Genomic DNA, 18,312 nt, shown 5'->3' on the forward strand with positions numbered 1-18,312 from the left:
CTGGTATTGAGCAGTCCACATGTGTTAATTAAAACCCCAGCTGGGGCTCAGCTGAGCTATATTCACTTGCTCAGAGAGTGCTGCTCTCTGGCACCATGAGGCTTTGCAGTTCGGGCTGTGGGAGGAGGGGGCTTCTGGCTTGGATCCGCAGTTTTTACGGTGTGATCTCGGGCATTTCTCCCAATTCAGGTTGGTGTATGATGAGTGGACAGTCACATTTGTTCCCATGCAGTTATTCCAGATTATTTACTAGTTGTTCCTGGTTTTTTATTAGTTGTTCCAGGGGAACAAACTAGCTTCCACTCCTCTCTTTGCCGTCATCCCCAATCTATTTTTTTGAACATTTTCCTTATACCACAAAAAGTAAAAATAAAAATAAAAAACAAAAGTAAGAAAGAACACCCCAATCATTCCTCCCCCACCCTATTTTTCATTTAGTTTTTGTCCCCATTTTTGTTCTCATACATCCATACACTGGATAAAGGGCGCATGATCCACAAGACTTTAACCATCACACTCTCACCCCTTGTAAACTACATTGTTATATAGTCATCTTCAAGAGTAAAGAGTTCTGGGTTGCAGTTTGATAGTTTCAGGTATTTACTTCTAGCTATTCCAATACATTAAAACCTAAAAAGGGTTATCTGTATAGTGCATAAGTGCCCACCAGAGTGACCTCTCAACTCCATTTGAAATCTCTCAGCCACTGAAACTTTATTTTGTTTCATTTCGCATTCCTCTTTTGGTCAAGATGTTCACAATCCCACGATGTCGGTTCCAGATTCATCCTCGGGAGTCATATCCTCTGTTGCCAGGGAGATTTACAACCCTGGGAGTCAAATCTCACGTAGAGGGAGGGCAGTGTGTTCACGTGCCAAGTTGGGTTAACTGGAGAGAGAGGCCACATTTGAGCAACAAAGAGGTACTCAGGCGGAGACTCTTAGGCACAGTTATACGCAGGTTTAGCCTCTCCTTTGCAGTAATGGGCTTCATAAGGGCAAGCCCCAAGACAGAGAGCTTGGCATACCATGCCGTCAGTCCTCAGTGTTTGTGAGAACATCAGCTACAATCCAGGTGAGGAAGTCCAACCTGTCCGCATTTTCCCCCAGCTTCCCATGGGGCCCTACATATATATTTTTATTCTCTGCCCACATTACTTTGGGATGTGTTGCTATTTCACACTAACCTGTACAAACCTACCAGGTCTCGCTTTCTATTCAAAGTTCCGTGTAATTGTGGTATTTGAACAAACTGAATGAGTTAAATTGTTTAGGAAATACAGGTCCTGCACCAACTAAACATCTCTTCCCTTGGTTTTACATGGAAGTTGAAGTGTTAAAACGCAGTCAGTATCGTCCTTTACCCTTTGGCCCAGTTTACCCTATTCTAAACCAGATCTGCTTCATTCACATCTCTAATTGAAGTCTGTACTCTTTTTCAGCTTTTTTAACAGTTGCTGTATGCGCTAATACTGACATTCATATCTGCCGAGCTCTACCTCTGAGTGTCAGATGTCACACAGAAACCAAAAATTCCAGGGATCAGTCAGGTTATATACAAAGGGATCGGTATCTCAGCATCTGGAGATAGCCGTTACAACTCAGGAATAGATGTGTCTGCTGTAAGAGCTTACAATCTAGGGACCATTATAATAAGCGCTCTTCTGATAAGCTATTCTCTAAGATTCAATTCTCAGTTTACACATTGTGGTTAGTCCATATTGGTGAGGCATTATGGCGTTTGCCTTTGTTTCTTGCATAGTTCACTTAAAATGGTGTCTACAGGATCCATTCATCTCGTTGCATGTCTCACAGCTTTACTCCTTCTCGCAGTTGCTCAGTATTTCAGTGTATGCACACACCATACTTCACCATTCTGTTCCTTAGTCGATGTGCCAGTATGAATGTATTATGTCCCCCAAAACACCATTATCTTTGATGTAATCTTGTGGGGGCAGACATTATTAGTGTTGATTAGATTGTAAGTCTTTGATTGTTTCCATGGCGATGTGACACACCCAACTGTAGGTGATAACTGATTAGATAGTTTCCATGGAGGCATGGCCTACCCATTCAGCGTGGGCGTTGATTAGTTTACTGGAGCACTATAAAGATCAGACAGAAGGAGCAAGCTTGCTACAGCCAAGAGGGACACCTTGAAGAATGCACAGGAGCTGAGAGAGGAACTCTAGTTTACAGAGACATTTTGGAGATGCCTTTGAAAGCAGACTTATGCTCCGGAGAAGACAAATGCCCTAAGAGCAACTGAGACTGACATTTTGGAGAGAAGCTGAAGCTTAGAGAAGAACGTTCTGGAAGAAAGCCATTTTGAAACCAGAACTCCAGAGCAGATGCCAGCCACGTGCCTTCCCAGCTAACACAGGTTTTCCAGACACCACTGGCCATCTTCCAGTTAAGGTACCCCATTGCTGTTGTGTTAACCTTGGACACGTTATGGCCTTAAGACTATTAACTGTGTAACCAAATAAACCCCCCTTTTATAAAAGCCCACCCATTTCTGGTGTTTTGCATTCCCACAGCATTAGCAACCTAGAACAGTCGGTATACCCTTAGGCCACCTCCACCCATTGCAATTCACGCATACTACCTCTATTAACACCAGTGTGCAAAGGCCCATGTCCCTGCTCTCAGTATATGCCCCTAATGAGGTTGCAAGACCTTATGACATCCACATATTTAGCTTCTTGTGGAACCACCACACTGTCCTCCAGAAAGGCTACAGGAAGGGATAATTTTTAATTGGGTGGTGTTCCAGTTTGCTAAAGCTTCCATTATGCAAAATACCAGAAATTGGTTGGTTTGTATAAAGGGGATATATTAGGTTTCACATTTACAGTTGTAAGGCCATAAAAGTGTCCAAACTAAGGCATCAATAAGAGGGTCCCTTTACTGAAGAAAGGCCAGTGGTATCCAGAACACCTCTGTCAGCTGGGAAGGCATGTGTCTGGCGTCTGCTGGTCCTTTTCTTCTGGGTTCTGGTTTCAACATGGCTTTCTCCAAAATGTTTCTGGTCTTCTGTCTTTCTTAGCTTCTTTCTCTCAGCCCCTGTGCATCCTGGCTTGTTCTCTCAGGGCATTTCTTTCCAAGCATCTGGGCGTCATCTCTTAGCTTAGGATCTCCAAATGTCTTTCTGTCTACATCTCTTGCCTGGGTCTGTGTTGGCCCCTGGTTTCTCTTAAGGGCTCCAGTAAACTAATTAAGACCCACCTTGAATGGGCAAGGCCACACCTCCATGGAGATGATCTGATCAAATGGTCTCACCCACAGTTGCGTGGGTCACATCTCCATGGAAACAACCTAATCAAAAGATCCCACCCATAATAAGTTTGTACCTATAAGCTGGGTAAAAAGAATGTGGCTTTTGTGGGGGGACATAATGGATTCAAACCAGCACAGGTGGTTATAAATCTGATGCTGCTGACACAGAAGAAGGTGATAGTTGAAATGTGATTGTGTATGTATAGAGGGAAATCATTTGTTTTAATTGATTGCTTTATATTTCATTCCTCCTTTTTTTCCCCTCCAGATTACATACTTACCAGCCTAGAAGTCCTAAATGTCTTTTTTTTGTTATCGAACTGCCTGATTTGTCTTGTTCTCTATTAACCAAAGAATAGGCTATTGTTTATTATATATTCAGGTTGATTCTTTGACCTTTCTGCTTCTTATTCTGCCTATTTGTAAGATAAATCGTGTTGCTATTGTCTTTTCTGTCACTTTGGTGAGAGAAATTTTCTTTCATCTCATTCTTCTCCTCATATTCTTTTGTTGACTTCATGAATTATTTACCCAATGTGTTGGCAATCTTCCACTGACCCATTATTTTCCCTGTTTCATCCCAAATAATCCTAAGTAGCATGTTGCTTCCAATTTCATTGTATCTACTAGTACTTCTGGTCCTTTCATTTAAAAAATTTTCTTTGGGCTCACATTGAATTCAACTCCTATTTTCCATCCCTTTTTCTGTAAGTCCTATCCTTTCGAAGTCCCCCAACCCTACAATTCTAATGTCATCCTCAATTTGCATCCTTTTAAGTTTTTTTAAAACCTCAAAGTATTAGTGAATTAATCAATTTTGAAGAACAATGTCCAACAGTAATCTCACCACTCTACCACAATAGCACTTTCTGTTTTTATGTATTATTACCTTTTTCACCAATTTGGATAATATTTTTTACACATTTGGACTTAAAAATATGTATTCCATTTGGTTTCATGCTTTCTTCACTGCTTTATTAGCATTCTTTTTTCTATGATTATCCTAATCATTTTATATCTATATATATATAACTTTGCTATCATTTATTAAATTGTTCTCTTATTATTGGACAATTTAGATTATTTTCAGTTTTTGATATTATAGATATAACTATAGTGAACATTTTTGTGAATTTGGTTTAGTTCTCTAATATTCTTAGAACCAGCTCTCAAGAGCAGGGTTACCAAATTTGATATTCTTACATTATGTATCTTTTCCCACTTCTACTTAAATGGCTTTTTTTTTTTTTTAAATGTCTCTCAGGCTTCATTCTTTCTCCAGAGCTCATGTTGAAACTCTTAAATATTTCATATTTATCAAAAACTACTAATGTAGCTTGAACTGGAAATATGTTTGCTTCACTGGTTTTTTCAGCAGCACATATTGTTTTGGGCAATTCAGCTAGTTAATAAATTCATTATTATAGAGCCCCAAGATTGTTAATAAAATATCTAAATGTACTTGTAAAATGTGATGAGTACCTGAAAGAAAAACTTTATATAAATCTGCACCAACTGAATTTTTGACTAGAAGAAAATTCATTATCCCACAGCACCAGAAGTAAAGAAGCAGGGTTGCAAGATAAATAAAGCAGTTCCAGGTATCACATCCAGACAATGTCCAAGGGAAAAAAGGATTGCTTGGGTCAGTCTTAGGAAAGAGAAAACCTTTCCCAAAAGCTGTCAGGAGATCCCCCTTATGTATTATTGGCCAGAAATGTCATATACCTTAGTCTTAACTAGTAGACCCTGGCAAAGGATATGGGGCCACCATGACTGGCCCAGATTAATTAGGAATTGCCTCTAGGACAGGCTTGTGACCAGTCTCCCCAAAAATACATGCCAGTTCTCAGAAAGGTGGGTCCTTGAGGGGAGAAAAACAGGGTTCTAGTAGAAAGGAGGAAGGGCAGAGGGAAAAGGAAATTAAGCAGGCAACCAAGAATGTGTGTATTGCTTTAGATTTTTAATAAATGGTTTTAAAACAATTGACTTCATTGGTCCTATGCATGCCAATTAGGTTAAAATGAATGATGGACTTATTCAAATCCTCCTCATCCTACTTGGGCTCTAACTGTACACACTGAACTGTCCCTCACCTTCCTCAGTGTGGACACCCTCTTCATCGTATTCTGGGTCCAGCTCCCATTCTAGGCCAGTCTCTGCATTGGACTCTTGACACCCCACTCTTTGTCACTCTTCTGAATGGCTGCCCAGTCCCCCATCTTGCTTTGTGCCACCTGATGTCTTTAGTACTGAATTGTTTGGGAAGGAAAGGGCAGAGAAAGAGGAAGAGGAACTTTTACTTATTAAAGCAAAAGTAGCATTTATCACAGTTTGTGATGATATGTTTTTGTGATCATTTGATTGTCTTCTTCTCTAAGCTTTAACCTTCCTGAAGGTAGGGACTGTTTCTTGTACTTAAAATAGTTTCCCCAGGATCTAGCATAAAGTATGTGCTGGATAAATTTTTATTGGATGGGTACATACTCAAGAAAAGTCAAGTACTTTCATCAGATCACATGGCTCTTACATGTTTATGTGTTAAAGGCATGCTTTGAACACTGTTCTCTCTGACTTTAAAGCCACCCTGAATACTTTGTGTCAGATACGTTTCCTGTACAAAAGTATATGGAGATCATAGTTCAGTTGTGGACTCAGTCACTCATGTGCACAATTATCCTCAATTAATACAGGGTGGTACATTGTGAGTGCAATATGATAGTTAGAAAACAATACCTTTCATTTGTATGACACTTTATAGTCATTGTTGGCATTGAAGGTGGCTGCAGACATATCTAAGTCAGTGCAGCTGAGAGATATTGCAAACATATCACCAAAATGTCTTCCTGCTGCAACTAGTATTCAAGGAGGGGTAGGGAAGTGAAGGAAGTGTAGTATGAGTAAGTCCTCCAGGCTATTCTGCCTACACCTTTAGGCTCCTCTCAAAGTGTTCCTTAATCTATGATCTTACCTGATCCACAGGATAATCTTTAGAGACTTGTAGGGCAAGGAAAAATTCAACAAGAAAGGAAGCTGAGGCCCAGAGAGTCATAGTGATTCTCCTTTATTATTTCTTTATCAAGTTTCTTTATCAAGTTTCTTCTCCATCTTTATCATTCTCAGAGACATTTTACATGGGAATGTGATACTGTTTTTTAAAATTTTCTGTAATGCAATGTAATTGTCATGGTGGACATGTGGTAGATAAAGATGTAAAATAGCCTCCTTTTGTAAGTACTTGAAAATTAAGCTATTGGTTTATTAGTTTCTTTTCATTGTTTCACCAGTTCTCAAAATGTTAATGTGGTGAATTACATTCCAGATTCTCTGTTAGGAATATTAACTCAGTTGACAGATAATAGTCCTGTTGGGTAGTTGATGAATTAGAAGATTACAGATGAAAAATCTGGGAGAGAGGAAAGAATTTGTCTGAAGCTCATGCATCTTTAGTGGAAGTTAGTAGTACTCCTTACCTATGAATGCTTGCATTATATTAGTATTGCACTGAAAAGAAATGTCTTAAAATCTTATATCATCAGAATATTTTTGTTGTGAATATATTGAGTATGTTCACTGGTAACTTTTTTCATGACTATTTAATGACTCATAGTTTTCAGGAAATGATGACAATTGGAAATGAGATATAGAAAAGCCTCTTTACTATGCTAAATTTTAAAAACATGAATATTCCAGTTTGAGTTATCTGATACTTTGTTTAATTTGGCTAATTAGAACCCCAAAAGTGGTACTTCAAAAAATGTATACAAATAAGAGTCAAACCTCAGTTAGTCTGCTTTGTTCTTGTATTATTTGCATTGAGAACCTGCATTTTCTGTTAGAAAATCTTTGGAGAAATAGGTCTGTGACTATCCTGCCTGATACTTTGTTTCTTATGTTCTAGCTCTTCACCATAGGGAAAAATCATTTAATTTTTTTTTAAGCCTGGAAGCAGTAATGCCTCCCTTGTAGATATGAAATATGTAAAGCGCCATACATTATGTCACACTCACTAGCTGCTCAGTTAATCAGTTTTCATCAGTTTACCTAATCTTTAAATTATTGCCTATTTTACAATAACCAGAAGTAAATTTAATTGTACTTTACTCTTAAATTCTCTTTGCCCTTACTCTTCTATAGGTGTGTCTACATCAGCAATCAAAATGGCATCCACAAGACTTCCTTCCCCCAAAAGCTTAGTGAGTGCCCCAACTCAGATTCTTGCACAGTTTCCTAAACAGCATCAACAGTCTTCTAAGCAGCCATTACATCAGGTGCAGCAACAGACCCAGCAACAGGTGACCCAGCCTTCTCCAGTATCTCATCAGCAGCAACCTCAGCAGTCTCCTTTGCCACCTGGTATCAAGCCTACCATCCAAATCAAACAGGAATCAGGTAACTGGAAAATTTTTACAAGATGTGATTCTTCCTGTATCACTTGTTCTCTGAAGACTGCATATGTGTGTGTATGTATATATAAATATATATAAATGTATATATAAATATATATATATAAAAATATATATATATATACTTTCCTCAAGCACCAGAGTTTTAATTTCAAAATATATTGTGAAACTTTCTTGTTGGAAATACTATGTATAGAGAGAACTATGTAAAGTTTGGGAATAGACCCATAGGGCTTGGGAAAAGAAAAGGGAGAAAAAATCAGCTTGCAGAGCAGGAAGAGGTTTTTTCAGTGAAGTCTCAGGAGAGATAAAGGAAGCTGATTAAACAAACCTGGATTTTTGAACTATTCTCCAAGGCCAGTTGGGATTATGGGAAGTGGGCAGTGGAAAAATGGATATGAAGTGTCTTGTGAAAGAGGGATAATATGAATTTGGCATTAGGTTGTCACCGGCAGAGGTGCTAAGATTATAGGACCTGTGTACAAGGGAGAAGTTGGAATGACAATCTAGCAATTTATTGAAAGCATCTCCAGCATAGGAACTCAGACGTGAGACTCATTTATTATAAGGCATAAAATCATTAAGATATAGGATGGCGGCTCAGACCCAGGGAAATTACAAATCCTCTTAATATGTTGAATCTCTTTAAGAAAATAAAATGAATTCTTAGCCATTTCCTTGGAATAGCAGAGCTGGGAGATCCTGAAAAATTTCTGGTGAGCAGGGAATGGTAAATTATACTAATTATAAAAAATCTATTATGGCTAATTTAAGCTATACAATATTATCTATTCATTGTGTTTAGATTCTATTTTGATCCATGTAAAAACACTTAGAAGCTTTTTTTTCTTTTTTTATTGTGAACTTTAACATAAGTACATAATAGTGATAATTTTCAAAGTATGATTTCATAAGTAGTTAGCAAATTTCAAAGAATGTCATGAGTCACAGTTCCGCAACTTCAGCCATTTCCATTATTGTAAAATATAACATACATTCAGAAAGGTGTCATCTCTCGAGGTACAGCTCAACAAGCAGCCATATAGGTAATTTCAAAAATTGTATGGATTACAGTTCCACAGTTTCAGTTCTTTCTTTCTTTTCTTTTTTTTTAATCTTCATTTTATTGAGATATATTCACATACCACGCAGTCATACAAAACAAATCGTACTTTCGATTGTTTACAGTACCATTACATAGTGGTACATTCATCACCCAAATCAATCCCTGGCACCTTCATTAGCACACACACAAAAATAACAAGAATAATAATTAGAGTGAAAAAGAGCAATTGAAGTAAAAAAGAACACTGGGTACCTTTGTCTGTTTGTTTCCTTCCCCTATTTTTCTACTCATCCATCCATAAACTAGACAAAGTGGAGTGTGGTCCTTATGGCTTTTCCAATCCCATTGTCACCCCTCATAAGCTACATTTTTATGCATCAGTTCTTTCTTTATTATGCAATACAAGGTTTATACAGGATGGTGAAGATCTTCAAGGCACAATTTGATGAGCAGCTATAGAGGAAATCCCAAAGGATACTATAGGCTACAGTTCTACCGTGTCATTGACCTCCTTCCAGCCATTCAACACCCCAGCATCCAAAAGTATATATATATATTTATATAAAGTTTCAGTATTCGTAGACATTTGTTCAATCTTATCTTGTTTGTTGCTACCCCTTTCTCTCACTTAATCTCTTTCTCCATCTTCAGGGGTGTCTAGGCATTGAGCACCCTAACTTGTTCTTATTGAAAGGGGGTGTCAACAGTATGAGGAAGGGGGCCATATCTGATAGTTGATCTTAAAGAGGCTATTGTCCCCAGGTTTTAGGACTTCTCAGGTATAGGAACAGTCTGGTGGATTTAAGTTTCTGAAAGATAAAACTTAGTGAGTACATCTTTTATAGAGTCTCAGGTAGGGACCTAGGTATTTGTGGGCTACTTTTGGTAAGGGCATGGCTTACTGTGGCCATTTGAAATGTCTAGCTGGAGCTTGCATAAGAGAAATCTCCAGGATAGCCTCTCAACTCTATTTAGGATCCTCCCTAAAAGCTTTTCTATATTTAGTCAAAACCTCGGATCTCTAATCTTATTTTTACCCATAAATCTTTAGTTCCTCAATCACGGAGTCTTATACCATGAGTATATACCAGAATTAGGGAAGGAATATGTCATTTAAAAAATCCCAATTAATAGGGCTGGGTTTTGCTCACTAATGTATATTTTGATGAAGGCAGTTTCTCGGTTTTTTCTTTTGTGGGTCTTGCTTTTGGTGTCAAGTCTAAGAAATCTTTACCTAGCCCTAGGTCCTGAACATTTCCCCCTAAAAGTTTTATAGTTTCATATGTTTTACATTTAAACTCATGATTAACTTTGAGTTAATTTTTGTATGGGGTGTGAAGTTTAGGTCAGAGTTCATTTATTGCTTATAAATGTCTAATTGCTTCTGCATCATTTGTTGAAAAGAATATCCTTCCTCTTTTGAATTGCTTTTGTGTCTTTATGAAAAATTAGTTGGGCGTATTTGTGTTGGTCTATTTTTAGGTTCTCTATTCTGTTCCACTGATCTGTGTGTCTATCCCTCTGTCAATACCCCACAATTCTGAATACTATAGCTATAAAGTAAGCCTTAACACTAAGCAATTCCTTCTACTTTATTTTGCTCTTTCAAAATTATTTTAGGTATTCAAGTTCCATTGCCTTTCCATATAAATTTATGAATAAGTTTGTCTATGTCTACTAAAACCTTGCTGGGATTTTTCTAGGAATTACATTAAGCCTATAGATCAATTTGGGGAAAATTGTCATCTTAACTGTGTTGGTCTTCTAGTCCGTGAACATGGTATGTCTCTTCATTTATTTAAGTCTGCTTTGATTCCTTTCATCAGAAGTGTTTTATAGTTTTCAGCAAATATATCCTGTACCAGTTTTGTTAGGCTTATATGTAAATATTTCATTTTCTTGGAGTTATTGTAAATGGTATTGTGATTTTAATTTCTATTTCCAGATGTTCATTGTTAGTGTATAGAAATGGTGTTGATCTTGTATCCTGCAACTTTGCTAAACTCAGTTATTAGTTTAGGAGTATTTTTTATAAATTTCTTGGGATTTTCTATGTAGGCAGTCATGTCATCTGTAAGAAAGAACGGTTTTATTTCTTCCTTTCCAGTCTGTATAGCTTATGCTTCCTTTTCTTGCCTTATTTCACTGGCTGGAATTTCCAGTATAATGTTGAATAACAGTGGGGAGAGTAGACATCTGTGCCTTGCTCCTGATTTCAGGGAGAAAGCATTTGCTTTTTCACTGTTAAGTATGATGTTAGCTGAAGGCTTTTTTGTAGATGTTCTTTATCAAGTTGAGGAAGTTCCTCTCCTTTCCTGGTTTTTTGAGTTTTTGTCATTAATGGCCTGTAGATTTCTCAAATGCTTTTTGTTTGTCAGTTGATGTGATCATAATTTTGTTCTGGAGGATTACATTGATGGGTTTTCTGTTCAATCAGCCTTGCATACCTGGTGTGAATCCCACTTGATCATTTCTTTATATACCTTGTTGGACTCTATTTGTTAATATTTTGTTGAGAATCCTCCTTTTTTTTTTTTTTTTGCAAATGGACATCCAGTTTTCCCAGAATCACTTGTTGAAGAGATTGTTCTGTCCCAATTGAGTGGTCAAAGACTACTTGTCAAAAATCAGTTGGCCATAAATGTGAGGACTGATTTCTAAGCTTTCACTCTCAGTTCTGTTCCATTGGTTTATATATCTGTCCTTGTGCCAGTACCATGCTGTTTTGATTACTGTGCCCTTGTAATAAGTTTAAAGGTTAGGAAGTATGAGTCATCTAATTCAGTCTTCTTTTTCAAGGAGGCTTTAGCTATTCAGGACCCCTTACCCTTCCATGTAAATTTGATGATTTGCTTTTCCATTTCTGCAAAGAAGGTGTTGGAATTTTGGTTGGGATTACATTGAATCTGTAAATTGCTTTGGGCAGTATTAACATCTTAACGATGTTTAGTGTTCCAATCCATGAACATGGAATATCCTCCCATGTAGTTAGTTCATTAATTTCTTTTAGCAGTGCTTTTAGTTATCTGTATGTAAGTCCTTTACATACTTGGTTTGATTTATTCCTAGATAATTTGATTCTTTTAGTTGCTATTGTGAATGGAATTCTTTTCTTGATTTATTCTTCTGATTGTTCTTTGCTTGTTTATAGATACACTACTGATTTTTAAGTGATGGTCTTGTACACTGCCACTTTGTTGAATTCATTTATTATCTCTAGGAGCTTTGTTGTGGATTATTTAGGATATTCTGTATATAGAATCCTGTAATCTGCAAATAGGGAAAGTTTTATTTCTTCCTTTCCAATTTGGATGTCTTTTGTTTCTTTTTCTTACCTAATTGCTCTGGCAAGAACTTCCAGTACAATGTTGAGTAACAGTGGTGACAGTGGGCATCCTTGTCTTGTTACTGTTCCCAGAGGGAAAGCTTTCAGTCTTTCACTCTTAGGTAGGATGTTAGCTGTGAGCTTTTCCTATATGCTGTTCATCATGTTGAGGAAGTTTCCTTCTATTCCTAGTGTTCTAAGTGTTTTTATCAGGAAGGGGTGTTGGGTTTTGTTAAATGCCTAAGTACTGCTTTCACTACATTCCTCAGGTGCTGAAATGTTGTGTCTTCATTTTCATTCTTAAGAATTTTCTGATTTACTTTTTGATTTCTTCTTTGACCCATTGGTTGTTTAGTTATGTGTTATTTAATTTTCACATATTTGTGATTTCTCAAATTCTTTTCTGTTATTGATTTCTAATTTTTTATTTCCTTGTGTTCAAAGAACATAATTTGTATTATTTCTATTCTTTTTAAATTTATAGAGGATTGTTTTCGAGCCTAGTATGTGGTCCATCCTGGGTAGTTTTCCATTTGTACTTGGGAAGAATGATAGTGTATACTCTGTTGTTGTTGTGTGGAATGTTCTCTAGATGTCTGTTAGGTTCTTGTTGGTTTATAGGGTTGTTTCCCATTTCCTCATCAATCTTCTATCTAATTGTTTTATCCATTATAGAAAGTGCAGTATTGAAGTTTCCATCTGTTATTGTTGAATTGTTTATTTCTCTCTTCATTTCTGTCAGTTTTGGTTCATGTATTTTGGTGCTGTGTTTTTAGGTGCATATATGTTTATAGTTGTTATATCTTCCTGATAGATTTATTCTTTTACCATTATGATATGTCCCTCTTTATCTCCAGTACCATTTTTTATTTTAAAGTCTATTTTGTCTGCTATTAGTATAGCCTCCCAAGCTTTCTTGTAGGTGCTAGTTGCATGATACATCTTTTACCACCCTTTTACTTTCAATCTCTTTGTCTCTTTAAATCTAAAGTATGTCTCCTGCAGGCAGCATGTAGCTGGATCATGCTTTTACAGCCTTTGATTGTTTAATTCAATCACATTTATGTTATTGATATAGTTGGATTTATGTCTGCCATCTTATTTTTTGTTTTCCATATGTCTCATGTCTTTTTTGTTCCTGTTTCTCTTCTACTACTTTGTTTTGTATTCAGTGAATATTTTGTAATGCAGATTTTTAATTTCTTTAATGATTTTTTCTCTATATTTTTTACTTTTTTAAGTTGTTACGTACATCAGCTTCTGATTTATTCTAGCGTAATTTCAGTGATATATCATAAGGTTACTCCTATGTAGCTCTCTTCCCTTGGCTCCCTTTTTGTGGTATTATTGTTACACATATTACGTCTATTAATGTTACAAATATTACGTCTATTAATGTTACAAATCCAACAGTACGTTGTGTTAATTATTTTACCACCATAGTCATCTCCTTGGTCCAACTCTGCTATGCTCCCCACTCACCTCCTTTGTGCAGTTGTAGACAAATATATTACAAATATATGACACTTCTATATGTTATAGGCCCAATAATACATTATATACATTTTAATTTATTCATTTGCATTTTAAATCAGATAAGAGAGGAAAGGAGAAAATATGCATTTTTACTATCTTTTATAATTACATAATTACCTTTATCATTGCTCTTGGTTTTGGATTCAGATAACCATCTGGTATCACTTACGTTCAGCCTGAAAAACTTCTTTTAGTATTTCTTGTCAGGTGGATTTCCTAGTAATAAATTCTCTCCGTTTTTGTTTATCTGGGAAAATCTTTATTTTGCCTTCATTTTCAAAAGAGAGCTTTGCTGGATATAGGATTCTTGTTTGACAGCTTTTTTTCCTTGAGCACCTTAAATATATTATTGTAGTGCCTTCTGACCTTCATTGTTTCTGCTGAGAAGTCCTCCGTTAACCTTATTGGGGTTCCCTTGTAATGAGTTGTTTTTGTCTTGCTGCATTCAAGTTTTTCCTTGCCTTTGACTTTTGGCATTTTTACCATGATGTGTCTGGCTGTGGATCTCTTTGACTTTATCCTAGTTGGAGTTCAGTTCTTTGAATTTCCTGGATTTTATAGGTTATTGTTTTCCAATTTGGGGAAGTTTTCTGCTATGGCATTAATTAATTTTTTTTTGTTTTCCTTTCTTTCTCACCTTTCCTTTTTGCTACTTCTTACATGTACATTAGTGTGCTTAATGGTATCCCACATTTCTCTATGGCTCTGTTCAATTTTTTTCATTTTTTTCCTCTTTTCTTCTGCTTGCATATCAGTCTGTCTTTAGGTTTGCTAAATCTTTCTTTTGCCCTTCAAATCTAGTGTGGAGCCCCTCTAGTGTATTTTTTATTTCAGTTACTGTATTTTTTCAACTCCAGAATTTCCATTTGGTTCTTTTTTTGATAATTTTTATCTCTTTACTGTTATTCTCTATTTCATGCAACTTTGTTATCATGCCTTCCTTCTTTTTTAAAATATTTTTTTTATTATGGTAAAATACACTTAACATAAAAAATTACCATTTTAACCATTTTTAAGTTTACAGTTCATTGGCATTATGTACATTCACAGTGTTGTGTAATCATCACCACTGTCTGTTTCCAGAATATTTTCATCACCCCAAACAGAAACTCCATACTCATTAGACAATATTCCTTTACTTCTTTATTCATGCTTTCCTTTAATTCTCTGAACATATTTATAATGATTACTTTGAAGTCTTTGTTAAATCTGACATCTGGTTGCTCATAGGCAGTTTCAATGGCCTCTCTTTCTTCACATATATGGGTCCAACTTTCTTGTTTCTTTGCATGCCTTATAAGTTTTTGTCGAAACTGGACATTTTGGATAATATATTATAAAAACTCTTGGTAGTGGTTCCCTCTCTCTGGGGCTTGTATTGTTACTTGCTCATTTATTTATTTGGTGAATGGCTCAATTATTTTAGTGAAGTCTGTTTCTCCCCCCCCCAGTGTTGAGCCTACAGTGCTGCACCTCAAGGAGGCTTAGCTGTAACTTAAGCAGGCACTCATCCTGAGATGACAGTGGTATTGAGAGGGCTCTTTTCTTCTCTTTCACTGATCACATTCACCTGTTTAGCTCCTAATTGCTGGCTGTTTTCTCTTGTTTCCATAAATGCCAGTGGGGCATACATTGCTCTACAAACCAATTCAATCGAATTATGGCTACTTCAAAGGAATAGTTTCTGAGGTCACCTTTGATATTTGTTCTGAACCCCAGGAAGGCTCCCCCCAGCTGTGTATATCTCAGTTGTTTCTGGAAACCTAACTGGCCTACAGTCTAGGCTTTGTCTTTTTTAAATCCATTAATCTCCTTCCATTTGCCTTTTACCATAGTCTCCATTGTTCTTGAGTGTACTCTCAAATTTGAACTTCTCTAGGATCTGTTGCAAACAAGTCAGTTTCTTTTGAAAGAGGAAAGAGATTAGGAGCCTGCTTCTCCCACCTAAAATCTCTGAGCCAGGGCTCTGGAAATGGGAATAGGAACAATGGCAAGCTTTTCTCTGAGTGACAACCCAGCTCAAGGAGTTGAGTGCTAGGTGTTGGTGAGGGTGAGCAGTCTGAGGACCTCTCAGCTTACCTCTCTTGGTGTGGAATCACCACCTTACAATCAGGTTTCCACTGTTTTTACTGGGGCTGCATACAATATAGGACTTCTTCCATGCATGGGCCCTTGGCAGTAGAAGTTAGCTCCCTCCTCTTGGCCTCATTTACCAGGACTTAGCCTCAGCAACAGGGAGCTGGGGGCAGGAAAAGAAACCCTGAAGTCCTGTTCTTCATAGGAAAAAAGCTCTCTGACTGTGAGTTGGAGCATAAGGAGCCCTGTCTTCTTGGCTCCAGGAGTCTGGATTGAAGTCTCTGCCTGTCTGAGCTGGGAGGGAGAAGGAAATGAGAAGTCTTGGTTCAAGTACCACAGACTCTCTACTTTCTTACTGAGTTTTCTTAGATTTTCTTGCACAGATGATTCTTCATCTGCAACTTGCCCTTAGGACTGTTTCCAGAGGCTTTAAATGGTTGGTGTTTTTTTGTTTTGTTTTGTTTTGTTTTTTAAATCAATTTCACCAGTTTTACTGCTGAGTGTGGTTCAGTGGAACTTCTCATGCCATCGTGGTAGAAATTGATCTTTGGAATGGTTTTAAATATATCGGAATTATCTACTTTTTAAAGCATTGTAGAATTTATCCTGTAAAATTATTCTGGGCCTTCTACTTTTGGGGAAAAGGGAAGGAACTATTAATTTTTTCTTACATGGAAATTTGTCTATTTAGATTATTTCTTAGGTCAATTTTGGTAAATATTTTTCTAAAAAATTGTATTTTCACTCAAGTTTTCAATTTACTTGCATAGAATTGATCAAAATAGTCTCTTAAAGACTCTTAATTTTGTTAGAAACAAGCAAAAAGGAATAAATGCTCACCCGATTGTGGAGAAGAAAAGAATTTAGTCACGATCTTGCAAGAACGGAAGCATAGCCGGAAACGTGGCAGGTGCGCCGAACAACAGAACACAGGAAAATTTTATATCCTAGGCCTAACATGCAAGTCCCTCCCCTGTTTCTCCATTGGCTGGATACTCCAGAGGTTACGGTCTATCCAAGAGAACTAACTAGCCTGCCTTTGGGATTTTAAATTGTACAGCCTATCAGAGAGAGCTAACTAGCCCGCCTTTGGGATTTTGAATTGTAGTCTATCAGAGAGAGCTAACTAGTTTAAATTTCCTGCCGAGAGTTCCCGCCTTTGATTATACCCCCACATCCCTTCGTATTCCAGTAACCTTGGTTATTTTTCCCATATGAGGAGCTGGCGCTTGTTCTAGGCTTATGTCACAGCTCTCTCTCTCTCCTTCCCTTTACCACAGGGACAGTTTAAGCCAGTTCTGCCACCGAGTCTCCATTTTCCCTATTCCATGTTGCCTTTATGTGAAAGCTAAACTTAACCCTTCCTTACAATTTCCTTTGTCTGTATTCATTTCTTTGATGGCTTCTTTTTATATGAACCTTAAACATTATTGTAATTCATTAATGAGATAATACTAGAAATCATTTTCTGCAGCCTCACTGTGTATAATCAGAATTTCTGTATTTATACAATACTACTATATTATTTATTGAATTATTGCTATGTATTGGGCTCCTTACCTTATAGGTAAATGCCAATAGTATTTTCATTTTATGGATAAAATACTGAGTTACAGGAATGAAGTAATTTGCCTCATTATGCCTACATGATGTAATTAAACTTTGTTGTTTACAAGAAGCTTAAATTTATTTAAGGCTATTAAATAAATAGGTTCATGCCTCAACCTAAATCACCATACAAAAAAGTAATATAATTCTTAGTTTTCTGTAGCAATATATTTTATCCCATGGATTATTTCTGTGAAGTTAGTGGGGAAAAGTGTTACCCAAAATTTCTTTCCTCAGTTGTCAGTTAATAGTGTTTAAATTAGTAGTAATCATAAGAAAATTTTCTTTATGTTAATATTTACACTTGAAGTCAGTGTGACAAATATAACATTGTAAATAAAATTTTTGAAAACATAAAAAAATCCTAACATCACCACCATGCGACTTTTATTTTCTTTCTGCACATTGCCTTTAAGTTGTTGTTCTCACACATGTTTTATGTAGGTACAATAATAACATAGTCTTTATTTTGTATTCTGTACTTGAAAAAAATGTGATATTAAAAATACTTTTTAAAGAAGCAGTTTAAAAATAAAAGTTCAAAAAGAAAATATTCTTTCTATAATTTTCAACATCTCTCTTAATTTAAGCGGTTATAGGAAATCTTTGATAGAGGTGGAAATATATGAAAGTACATTAGTTTTTATTTTTGACTTCTTGTCTTGGTCTCTTCGTTCCAAGTATTTGCATTGAACAGATTATTTATTTGACTATAATAGTTCAGTTACAGTGGTTAACTTTACATTTAATTTGAAAGTACATAATATGACATGATCAGAGACAATAGAAAAAAATTCTTCTTCTGTAGGAACTTTGTTAATATGTTCTGTAATGTTTATAGTTGCATTCCTGAATCAGAGAAATTAGTAAATATAGGAATTTGAAGGATAAAAGGTAAAAGTTTTGTAGATGTAAAAGGCCTTTCTTTTGACACGACTGAGGAAATGTATGCAACCACTGCCCTCTTGGGTTGATATAAGGGACCTATTTTAAAAGGTAATTTGTATTGAGATTTAT

The 18,312-nt window shown here is 36.4% G+C and overlaps 1 protein-coding gene across 14 annotated transcripts in view; it reads left to right on the top strand.

Annotated features, from left to right (window-relative positions):
• EMSY (EMSY transcriptional repressor, BRCA2 interacting) overlaps nucleotides 1-18,312 on the top strand; it is a 111,268-nt gene that overhangs the window by 42,815 nt on the left and 50,141 nt on the right. For all 14 annotated transcript variants that reach the window (XM_037840747.1, XM_037840754.1, XM_037840755.1 and 11 more), the window contains one exon: nucleotides 7,416-7,670. In XM_037840747.1, the coding sequence (XP_037696675.1) occupies nucleotides 7,416-7,670 (255 nt within the window). The remainder of the gene's footprint in view (nucleotides 1-7,415; nucleotides 7,671-18,312) is intronic.

Source organism: Choloepus didactylus, chromosome 6, assembly GCF_015220235.1.
Source record: "Choloepus didactylus isolate mChoDid1 chromosome 6, mChoDid1.pri, whole genome shotgun sequence".
Taxonomy (NCBI): domain Eukaryota; kingdom Metazoa; phylum Chordata; class Mammalia; order Pilosa; family Megalonychidae; genus Choloepus; species Choloepus didactylus.